This window comes from Dipodomys merriami, unplaced genomic scaffold (assembly GCF_024711535.1).
Source record: "Dipodomys merriami isolate MVZ:Mamm:240054 unplaced genomic scaffold, mDipMer1.0.p SCAF_286, whole genome shotgun sequence".
NCBI classification, from domain to species: Eukaryota; Metazoa; Chordata; class Mammalia; order Rodentia; family Heteromyidae; genus Dipodomys; species Dipodomys merriami.
Genome location: NW_027204337.1, coordinates 115,383 through 127,874, shown reverse-complemented (window position 1 = coordinate 127,874; position 12,492 = coordinate 115,383). Strand labels below are relative to the sequence as shown.

Below are 12,492 nucleotides of genomic sequence, written 5' to 3'. Positions count from 1 at the left end.
TCATGTCTTTGTAGACTTTACTTTTCAGAATAGAACTTTTGTTATACAGATTTATAATTTGCTTGTTATTATCAATGCTCCGTATCTGTGGTAACACAATTTGTGCTGAGGTTCCTTTCCTTTCATATTATGACTACTTGTATTTTTCAATAATGATTGTTGCTTATGATATGTTTATATTGATTTAATTTTATTTCTTGATAATTAATGTATGTCTGTTTGGCTTATTGAGTTTTTTGAGTATGTTTTCTTCTGTTCAAATCAGACAGTACCTGATATATTTACTATTTTTATATTACAATATTAACATGGTTTCATTTTAGTGATCACTTTGCTATTTATTATGTTTGTCTCATCTGACATGTATTTATTAGTTTGCTTTCATGTAACCTGCACACATCGTTCTATACCATGCAAATCACCTCTAATATAATCTCCAGAGAATCTTCTATACACTGTAAATCACCTTTGACTTCGGGCAAAATGTTTTCTATACTCATAATTTCTCTGCTGTGTTTGATCTCACATATGCTGAGGACTCAGTTCTGATTGAAAGTCATTTCACATATGTTCTATGCACTACTTTCTTTTCTCCTATGTGAGTCAGTTCTCTCATGAACACTGAGATATTCCTTTCAGGTCAAAGAGCTTCCACATTTGTAATATTTTTAAGATTTCTCTGCTGTGTGTTATATGAACTTGGATCTATGAATACTTAGTAAAGGACTTTCCACATTTGATATATTTGTATTTTCTCATCTGTGTCTGTTCTCTGATGCAAACTGAGTTAGGACTTTTTCTTGAAAACCTTTCCATTTTTTCCTACATATGATTTCTCTCCTCTTTGTGTGTGAGAGCATGGGTCTCTGTTTCTGTGTGTTTTGGGTGTTCTGTGATGCACTCTGAGCTGTGTCTTGTAGTAGGAGGACTCCACATCTGCTATATCAAAAGGTTTCTATCCTGTATTGGTTCAGTATTGCAATTTCACTTTTCTTACAGATCGAAAACTTTGTCCATTTGGTACAATCCTAAGTTATTTCATTTGTGTGAATCAACTTATGTGTGTTAAACTGTGAACTCCAGGTCTTTCCACACTGGTTGCATTCATAAGGTTTCTCTCCTTGTGTTCTGTGATGGATGTTAAGTTTGCCTTCTAGATGAAAGAATTTCCATGCCTACTACATACATAACATTTCTCTCTGGTGGGTTTTTTTCTGATGGACAGAAAGGTGTATGTTCTGGGTGAAAGAATTTCCACATAGGTTACATTCATAAAATTTCTCTCCTGGTGTGCTCTCTGGTGGACAGTAAGGTGCAGCTTCTAGCTGAAAATATTTCCACACATACAACATTCATAAGGTTTCTTTCATGTGTGTTTTCTGATGGACAGTGAAGTTTTACTTCCAGGTGAAAGCCTTTCCACACATGTTACATTAATAAGGTTTCTCTCCTGTGTGTGTGTTCTCTGGTGGCGAGTAAGCTTTGATTTCTGGATGAAACACTTTCCACACAAGTTACATTCATAAGGTCTCTCTCCTGTGTGTGTTCTGTGGTGGACAGTAAGGTACACCTTTCGGGTGAAAGTCTTTCCACACACATTACATTCATAAGGTTTCTTTCCTGTGTGTGTTATCTGATGGACAGTGAGGGCTGACTTCCAGGTAAAGGACTTTCCACACAAGTTACATTCATAAATTTTCTCTCCTGTGTGTGTTCTCTGGTGGGTAGTAAGATATCCCTTGCGGGTGAAAAACTTTCCGCAAATCTTACATTCAAAAGGTTTCTCTTTTGTGTGTGTTCTCTGGTGGCAAGTAAGCATTGATTTCTGGGTGAAACACTTTCCACACAGGTTACATTCATAAGGTCTCTCTCCTGTGTGTGTTCTGTGGTGGACAGTAAGATTTGATTTCTTGGTGAAAGACTTTCCACACATGTTACATTCATAAGGTTTCTCTCTAGTGTGTGTTCTCTGGTGGACAGTAAGGTATGCCATCCTGGCGAAAGACTTTCCACACATGTTACATTCATAAGGTTTCTTTCCTGTGTGTGTTATCTGATGGACAGTGAGAGTTGACTTCCAGGAGAAGGACTTTCCACATAAGTTACATTCATAAATTTTCTTTCCAGTGTGTGTTCTCTGATGTCTAGTAAGATATGCCTTGCAGGTGAAAGATTTTCCACAAATGTTGCATTGAGAAGGTTTCTCTTTTGTGTGTGTTCTCTGGTGGACAGTAAGCTTTGATTTCTGGGTGAAAGACTTTTGACACACGTTACATTCATAAGGTTTCTCTCTTGTGTGTGTTCTCTGAGGGACAACATGGTGTGTCTTCTCAGTGAAAGACTTTTCACATTGTTTATATTCTTCAACTACAGAAGACACATGAGGACTATAGGCAGCACACATCTTACCAGGTTCACTGAAAACACCCATTTTCTGACAGCCAGTGACCTTTTCTATCCTCATCACTAAGGAGTTCCCATTATTCTTAATCAGTTCTGACTTCTGTATGGAGCTCAAATGAAAACTTTTTATAAGCCTCACTTTTTCCTCCCCTGGGTTACTATTCATGACTGCTACTTCAGAGCGATATTTATTGTGACTTTCCTGACAGGTGCTAATCACATCCTCCATTACTGGGACATCTAAAATGAATAATAGAAAAATAGACAAAAACATAAATGAGACCCACAAATTCCTTACGATAATGATATTTCCTCACATTCTGTTACTACATTTTCAAATATCAAAGCATTGCTTTATGCAAAATATATACTTTTCTCTGCAATGTAGTAATTAAGAAAGTAGTACTGACATTTTACAATGCAAAATAATGTTTTTCTATATTTCAGATTATTATATGTTGTCCCAGGAAATATTTCCTGAAATTATTCATCTCCATACTCTTAATGCTTCCATTCTGAATCGCCCTCTATGCCCAGCACCACTGATAAGAAATTGTCCCCATCAGAGGATAGCAGCCCTAGCATACTCCTATTTTCCTCCTACCTGCATAATACTAGTTTAAAAGAAAATGAGGTCTCCTTTCTACATTTCTTATTCTCTTTTTCTCTTTATGAATGATTTCTCTACAGAAAAAGGGAATTGCTAACACTGCCTACACTGGCACACCAAATTCAGTGTGTCTCCACGTGAATTCTGGATTGACAATTCCTTGAGACAAAGGATCACCTAGTTCTCTGCCACACATGACTCAGGGGCACTAGGAATACTACTGCTCTGTACCGCTGAATATAAACAGACCCACTGGGCTCTGGATCCATCATCACCATTCAAGATGCTTTAACTCACCTGTAAAATTCTTGTCTGAGCCTTCTCTTATCCATGGTTCTGCACCTTGCTCCAGCTTCACAATCAATTCAGGTTTAGGAACACAGTGCCCTGTGAATAAGAAATAGTGGAGAACAATTGCTCTTGCTGGGTCATCATTAATGTTCGGTGGCAGACATCCTGTTCACAAGGTTGCTCCTAAATCTGGTTTCTCAATTGTTTTTGTGGGGGGCCGCCGAGTTGTGGGGCCTGAATTCTGGGCCTGGGAGCTGTCTCTCAGCTCTTAAGCACAAGGCTAGCACTCTATCACTTGAGCCACAACACCAATTCTAGCTTTATTTCCCTGCTTATGTGGTGCTGAGATATCAAACACAGGGCCTCAAGCATGCAAGGCAATCACTCTACCCCTGAGCCATCTTCCCAGCCCATGGTTTCTTTATTCTTAATAACTCCATGGTGGAGTTTCCCCCAGCTTTGAGTTTATTGTGTCCATTGTGTGGCTTGAACTCAGCTCTTTTGCTCAAAGCTAGCATTCTACTAGTTTGAGTCTTGCCTACGATTCTAGTTTTTGAATGGTTAATTGGAGATAAGAGTTTCATGGTCACTTTTCCACAGTTGCTGGCTTCAAACCAAAATCTTCACATTTCAGCCTCCAGAGTTTCTAGAATTCCAATCTTTATGCACTAAACTCTGTGTCAAGTTTGGCTTACAAATACACATGTTCACCTACTGATTTCCAGATCATACTGTCAGTAGTAATGTATATTCTATCTAGACTGTAGATCCACCTATAATAATTACCCCCAGTCTGGGAAGTCAGTCTCCTATTATTGGATCATAGTTTAGAACTTTTGTACAACTATTGATTAGAAATGTTAAAGATTGAAAATAAAATTAGCTCTTGAGTTACATATAATGAGTTGAAGTTTCCCTTACAAAGAAATGACACTTGCCATGGACTGGAATCTTTTTTAGTTTTTTTGTTGTTGTTGTTGTTTTAGAAAATGTTATGGTTCAAAGGCTTACAACTTTAATCCTTCATTGACGAGGTGAGATCAGAAGTGGCAGGCTTGAAACCAACCTGAGCATGGAAACCCAGAATATACCCCAAAACAAAAGCCAAAATGGAGTTGTGGTTCATGCAGTAGTGCGAAAGGCAAACAACACCAAGCACCCCGACCTGAATTTGGCTGGCTTTTATACTAGCAGTTTTCTACCTGGGAATGGACTAGAATATTATACCTAAATAACATAAACAGTCAAATGTCTACTAAAATAAAAGCACTTGATCTTCCAAATAAAAGTGACCTTTGCTCACCCAAGGACATGAGGTTGCTATAGGTCTCCAGCATCACATCTCTGTGAAGGGTCCGCTGACCAGGATCCAGATCTTGCCACTCCTTCCATGTGAAGTACACAGCCACATCATCAAATGACATCAGCTTCTGTAATGGCACATTTCCATTAAGAAATTAGACCTAGGTCATGAGAATTCCAATCTGGAATTTCATTATGCTGCAGGTATGCTTTTGTCTTACATAAAATGTTTGCAGCTTGCTGTGTTATCTATTCACTGGGAAAATTAAATAGCAAATTAGAAATATTGGACAATATATAAACCTGGTCATTAAAACACACAGATTGGCAGGGCACTGGTGGCTTATCCTCCTAGTTATTCAGGAGGCTGAGGTCTGAGGATCTAGGTTCAAGGCCAGCCCAGGCAGGAAAGTCCCTGAGACACTTATCTCCAGTAAACCACCAGAAAACTGAAAGTAGCACTGTGACTCAAGTGGTAGAGCACTCACTTTGACCTGAAGAGCTGAGGGATAACAACCAGGCCCAGAATTCAAGCGCCAAGACCAATAAAAAATTACAGTTTCCCTAATGCATGCAAACACATTTCTGCTGCTAGCAATAGAGACAAGGTAAAAACTCTAAGGAGACAATAATCTGGCATGACAACAATAAGTCTAAGGAGGTGTCTGAAAAATTATATTATCATTTTTTGATAAAATTTTTGTACATATAAGGGTAACAATGAATTAAACAAATATTTTTTCTGCATTTACATATACTGCTTCACCCTAAATCCTATTTAGACTTTCTATTAACAGGTACTCTCATCAGCAAGCAGAACACATTTAGGATATGACATGGAATACAGAACATAGAACATTACTAGACCTATGAGAAGCAGTGTCCACATAAATATTAAAAAATACTAACAATACTCCAGAAAGTAGCTAATGATTTATTTTTCCCATATAAGATTTAATTGAGTTCACACATAAAAATATCCTAGGTTAACCATGTTTGGTTTAAATACTAAATATTGAAAAGTGGTCACAGATACCCTGATATTTACATCCTATGTAAAAAAAGAACTGCTACCATGAGGTTTTGTAAACTTTGCCTACATTCTACAATACAAAATATATGTGGGAGGGGAATTAAATATTCTTTACAATATTTTCATTTTAATAGGCTTCATGGAAGGTGGAGGAAAATGTATAGAAGCTCAAGGAATACTCAATATGACAAAAATGATAAATATGAACAAATGCTCCAACGTGTCACATATTCCTGAGTCATTTCTCCAGTAGATCCCTAAGGATATATTTCCACTTATGTTAGTTAATAGCAAAATTCCTCAGAGATCCAAATCAATTCCTGAGAAATCATCCATGAGATTTTGCAACAAGTGATATTTCTAATAAAGAACACCTTGTCACTGTATTTTGTTTTTTAATCAAAACCAGTTCCTATCCTATACTGGCAGTGAATTAAAATATTCAAAAATAGTGGGAAGGAAAGACAAAACAGAATACCACATCAAATGAAGTTAGACCAAAGATAACAGAATCAGGAGAAAACTGATTTTCTTGTAGTTTATAAGCTGGGCGAAGGAAATACTTTTCTGTGGAAACTCTGAGGTTGAGCCAAGGGGGAAAAGGTTTGAGAGGTTGGAATTCGAGCCTGACCTCAATGAGAACACTGAGAGCTGGCCACAGAAGGGTTAAAAGAGAATTCTGGAGAGGATTAAGAGACTGGAGGGCAGGCCTTTTCCTTACTGTTGGAAAGATAGCATCTGAAACTGAGCTTCTGTTCACCTTCAAGGCTAGGTAAGGTGAACTTCATGTCTGCATTTTCTCTGGGAGCCAGTCTTCTGTCTCAGGAGATTAGGAAACATGTTTTCCTCACAACCTGTTGTGGCTCTGATTGTACTATTAATATAGATACTTCATTTTTGCATGTTACCAATGGTAATCTTCCCTGTGTGCACTCAAGGAACTATGCTTGCTTGCTGGCACCAAGGGACCAAGTGCAGGAGAGCCTAGGAACCCTGGTTTTCCCTAAGTCTATCTGTTTATGGTTTTGTGATTTTCTAAGTTTGTTTCTGGAATCCTGTAGAACTCTCTAGGCAACAATTTTCCTATATAATGGGTAAGAAAAATGTCAAACCTAAGAGACATGTCAGCAAAGTAAAAATGATCACTAAGAAAAACTAGCTCCCAGATAGATCATTTGAAGAAAAGAAACAACTGAGACACATATGGAGGAAAGAGGGAATGAGAAAAGTAAGAAAAAATGATAGAAAGATAGATACAAAGAGAGAGAAAGAGAAAAATAACCAACACTAGTGAGTAGAAAATCAAAAATAGACAGATAAAATAGAGGAAAGAAATTTTGTGAGGATACTTTAGAAAACAAACAGGAATTTGTAGAAAGACCATAAAGTTTAGCAACAAATATAGCCTAAGTTTCAAGTATGACCAAGACCATGAAGTCGTACAAGTACTATATATGGAGAGTAATTTAAGTACATATAGATTAATCATTCCTTAAGAACACATGAAGGTATGTATGACCACACTATTTCAGCAATTCCAGGAAAATTTCATTGAAATAGTTTAATGTTGCTCATGAGGATGTGATCTGTTTACAAGCTATCCTTCACCTTCCATAAGAAGTAACCTGCTGGGTGTCATTACATCACATAACAGATTTGATTACATTTTATGACAACATGAAACCTAGACATTCTGAAGCCAATCTGCATTCAACTTAGAAAGAATATAACCATTTAATTTGCTAAACCTACAAGCAATCTTAATCTGATAATCTATAAGCCATATGAATATGTACCTGGGGCTAAATCTGTGTGGTTGGACTTCTTTTAAATTCTTGAACATCTTTAGGTTCATATAATGGAATAAAACCAAATGAGAAATAAAAAAACAACTCACCAGAGATCCATTCATTCTGTCTTGCTGCTGACAATAAGCAGAAGATTCTGGAAGCATGGCTGGGATACAAGACAAATGATGTATTCAGAAATGAATCTGTGAGACTTTTGGCCCAGAATTTCGTCTTGCAACATAATACAAGGGCTGGAAAACGGCAAAGACTTCTTATAAGTGAAGAATCTTTAATGTCTCGGGCAGAGCATTCAAGTCTCCAATAAATACAAATCCAGTCCATTTCGTGGTAGATAGATAATATTAAACCAACTAATTTCTATGTTTATGTACATACTATATATAAAACTGAATTTTCCTACAAAAAATATTGAATAACTGAAAGCAAAAACATATCACATTGCCACTAAAATTAATTATTACTGAATATACTTCAGGAATGTATGAACTGCTTTTTTAATGCAAAGGTATCCTAGGAATCCATTGGAATTTGTTTTCTGCCTCATTCATTTACATATTTAAACATCATGGAAAGCATGTATGATGTAACTCAGTAGTTTTCACCCAAAGTTACAGAGGAAACTATGTACAGAATATATTGCTTGTGCTATACTATTTCAATAATGGTTGTCAAATGGCACATTTCACTGTATCATTGCAAACATATGCAATGATTTGTAATTTGCCATTTAACATGCTTTGGCCAAAGGAACATGAGTAAAGATGAGGTAAACCCAGGTTTGAGAAGTCCCTAATGTTCATTTCCCTTAACAGTCTTGGAAAGAACCTTGACCATCCTAATGCTACAACATAAAATACTCCATATAGAAGTGACACACCTGAAGATAAGCAACACTTACAAAGCATACAACCTTGAGTAAGACATTACCTCAAGTTTTCTTCTGTGATTTTTCATTTAAGGCCAAATGTCCCCGACCAACACTTTCTGAACTACGAGGCACAGCCAACACATGAGAGCTATTATTAACAAATCCATAGATGGGACATTTAAGATAAGTTTCAATGAATACATACTAAAAATTATAGTGGTAATGCAGGCTGAATAAATTAGAAAGAAGAGGATTAGGGATTGCTATATGAATAGATATTTTCAGTCATAACAATTACCCCACCTTCCCAAACCACTGTCTCAGGTACCTTCTGATAACTAGCCTCTGGGTTATTCCTCAAGCCAGCTCATCACGACTCCTAGAAATCAGTTTAAATCTTGCAACAACACAAAGTGATTGAGAGTGATGTAGGAAAGAGTACCACGTGAATCTGGTGCTTAGGGAAGTAGCAACAATTTTTGCATAAGGCAAGGGAAGCTAGCAACATCTTCCCCTTCCTGTGCTTTTCTGCTTCTTCCCTTTTGGGCTTCTCAGAATTGAAAAGGTCTGTCCATTTAGGATGGAGATTCTTATTCATAGGGTGCTCTGCTTCAAACATTGCTAGGCTTCATTCCTAAAAATCCAGGACCAGCACTCACTACTCCAATATCCCATGTACAACTGTCTCTAGAAACAGGATGGTGAACAAACATCTGTGAACTCAAGCCAGGAGATTAAAACTTCAAGCCAAAAAGATTAAAATTTGTCTTGGAGAAACAACACAGAAGCCCTAAATACAACTTCCATGTAAGAGGACTCAAGGCAGGCACACACCTCACAATTTCACTAGAATTTTTCCTGTACTCCTCTTCCACCTGGGCAAAGCAAATAAAATCACATGAGTTAATAGAAAAATCCCTTGGTCTTGGAGTACAAATGCACAGCTCTTGGGCTCTCCTTGTCTGCAGAATCACCAAGCTTGCTCTCAGACATTTGGGAAACAGGTTCTTGTTTATCAACCCCAGACTGGAGAAAAGCGTGGAGGGGAAAACAGGTGCTTTGGCTCAAGTGTAAAGCTCTCCTTATGAGCTGACGAGCTCAGGAACATTGCTTGCAAGCCCAATGTTCAAGCCCCACCAACGACCAAGAAAAAACAGAACCAGAAAAAGAAACCCATGGAGGATAGACTCCAGCAGCAATCCCACAGTTCCTACCTGATATCAGTTCCAAAGCTTAAGATTCTTTCAAGTTACAACTCCCAAGCTTCACTGCACAGAGCTGGGCGCCTGCCTCCTGGCTCCCACCTATGGAAGGCCGAACTTTACTTCAGGGCACTTCCAGGAGCAAGGCAAAGGGAAAGAATCTAGAAGGGGCAGACTTAAAACACCCCAGATGGGCGGGGAGGTGCATGCGCAAAAGGATCTCTGCGCCACTTCCGCCCTCCCAAAACAAAAACAACTCAGGACTTTCAAACCAAAAGCCCTCCACGGAGACTACAATTCCCATAATGCTCGGCGCCACCTTGCTTCACCTCTGGTTAGAAGAGTGCTTGGATGCATTGGGACTTTTCTCTCCCTGCTGTGGGAGCTGAGTTTCTTCTTCAAAACCACTGTTTCCTTTGTGAAATATTGTAAGACCAACCAGAAAATGGATATACATGGGGAGAATTAGATGCATTGACTTTTTGGTACTTAGTTCTAATAATGAAATTGAGGTTATGAGACTGTTTCTCATACCTTTCTTTTTGTTCTATGCCTGTGTTCTGCTGAGTGTAAATTATATCTCTGTTTTGCTTTACATTGTTTAATACCTCCCCTCTCATCTTACAAACATACTCATAGACACTGAACTTATACCGGGTCATTTTCCGTTAGTGTAATGTACACATTGGCATAGAATAAGAAGATGGTTATGTACATATGAATCATAATCCTTGTGTTGATTTAGATTTTGCAAAATCAAACAATTAATTTTCCAGAAAATCCCCAATTCTATCTATTAAATGGAATTGAGTTTTTGGCTGTTTCTGAATCTTGCTTTTTCATTTAAGGGTTTTATGATTTTTCTTTTTCTGTTCGTCCTGAGGCTTCAACTCAGAGCTTGGTCACTGTCTGTGAGCATTTGCTGTGCTCTACTTGGATTTCTTTAATAATTTCTTCAGGTAACTAGTGAAAAGTTTCCTCACAGGGATTCTTAAGATCATGGCACATTTCCCTAATTTTCCTACAAAGAGAGTGGTTTGGGGGTCAGAATGAATGCAGGTGAGTAGAAGAGTTAAGTTTAGTGTAGGTCTATGTTGATGTGAATCTTAATCATTTACAAACCAGTCTGCTTTTGTCTTCTCATTTTGATTGTGAAAATCTCTTTAGAATTTTTTTTTGGGGGGGGGTCCGGTCGTGGGGCCTGAACTCTGAGTCTGGGCACTGTCCCTCAGCTCTTCAGCTCAAGGCTAGGGCTCTACCACTTGAGCCACAGCACCACTTCCGGCTTTTTCTTTTTGCTTATGTGGTGTTGAGGAATCGAACCCAGGGCCTCAGGCATGCAAGGCAAGCACTCTACCACTGAGCCACAGCACTACTTTAGAATTCTTTAGAATTCTTCCTCTTCTCTGATCCTAACAGTTCCTCTCAGTAGCTTTAGGCTACATATCTAGGGGACCTCAGACTTGTCTTCCCAGACCTTATCCATTAAGCTGTGGAATAAATCTTTGTTTTCTGTCACAGTCCTAACAGAGCACAAGCAAGACTTCTGTGGGCCAATGGGATAATAATTAAGGAGACAGAGAGATGGCTGATGGCACATTTCTGCTATATTTCTCAAATGCTTGTGTAATATTGGTCTAAGCCCACTGTGTCAAAAAGTGCAAACAGCACACATCTATCCTCATTCTACTTCAATCTATGTTTTCCACCAAAGCCTCCCTTCACTTAAAGCCCCAGGCCAAACAGCTACAACACACACTTCCTCTAAACAAGAAAGGGCAAGGACTTGCAGCCCTGAGGGTGGGAGTCAATGGCCCTTAAGCCTTTGTTCACAGTTTGCCTGCTCCTGGCAGGCACCCCAGGGTCTGCAACAGTCTCCCTCTCTCATATTCAGAGATCCTATACTTGTCTCTTAAATATTTATTGTGATTTTTAGTGATCCTTTACATACAATATAATTGAGATGGTTTGGATTGGAAAGTTTCATGCCTGGTTTTAGCTCTCCAATGTATAGGTTTTCCATATCTCCTTTGTGGACCTGAATTATTCCTCATGAAAATGGAAATCAAAGGGCATATTTGGATTTATAGACTTCAACTTACAAGCACCTCTAATAATATAAAGAAAAATTAATTTCATTCTATAAAAGTAAATTCCTGAGAGGCAAGGAGAAAAGGATCAGAAAGAATTGGAGTACTTCCAAGACTACATGTGAAGTGTAGTTTTCATTGTTCAAGCCTATATTTCTGATGCATTTACTTATATTTTTATCTTTTTGTTTTTTTGTCAGTCGTGGCACTTGTACTTTGAACTTGGGAACCATCTCTAAGCTCAAGTACTCTACCATGTGAACCACAACACACTTCTGGATTTCTAATTGTCTCTGGAGATAAGTGTCTCACACATGTTGGTGGCCAGGCTGACTTTGAATTGGGATCCTCAGGTTTTAGCCTTTTCAAAAGCAATGATTACAGACATGAGGAACCAACACCCAACTTGCATTTCTTGTGTTTTATGTCCCAACCCTGGGGCTTGAACTCAGTGCATGGACACTGTCACTGAACTTCTTTTGCTCAAAATTATCATACTACTACTTGAGCCACAATTCCACATTTTGTGTTCCTGTGTATGTGGTAGTGAGGACTTGAACCAGGGATTCTAGGTAAGCATACTACCACTGCTGGGGGCCAGCCACAACACCAGCAGTGCTCCAGAAGAACAAAGGGATGATAATAGAAGAGACAGAGACCAGGCCAATGATGAATCTCTCTTTATTTCAGCAATATTCTTAGCTATAGACACTTTCTATATCTGTCCAGTTCTTGCATCACATTGTTCTAGGACTCAATGTGGCAACAACTGCAGATCATGTGAATCCTTCCTCATTCTAGTTCAACCTTTGTCCACCAAACTCCTACAGGTAAGGCCCCAGGCCCAGAAGCTAAAAGGAACACTCCCTCCTATGAAAATGG

General features: G+C 38.4%; 1 protein-coding gene across 1 annotated transcript in view; it reads right to left on the bottom strand.

Moving 5' to 3' along the window:
* The window catches only part of LOC138838622 (zinc finger protein 568-like), a 38,627-nt gene extending 28,445 nt beyond the window's left edge, over positions 1–10,182 (bottom strand). Inside the window, exons 1-3 of the mRNA XM_070038027.1 lie at positions 10,146–10,182; positions 7,537–7,595; positions 4,608–4,734 (exon numbers count right to left, since the gene is read on the bottom strand). Of these exons, the coding sequence (XP_069894128.1) occupies positions 4,608–4,734; positions 7,537–7,595; positions 10,146–10,182 (223 nt within the window). The remainder of the gene's footprint in view (positions 1–4,607; positions 4,735–7,536; positions 7,596–10,145) is intronic.
* Between the last annotated feature and the right edge of the window lie 2,310 nt (positions 10,183–12,492).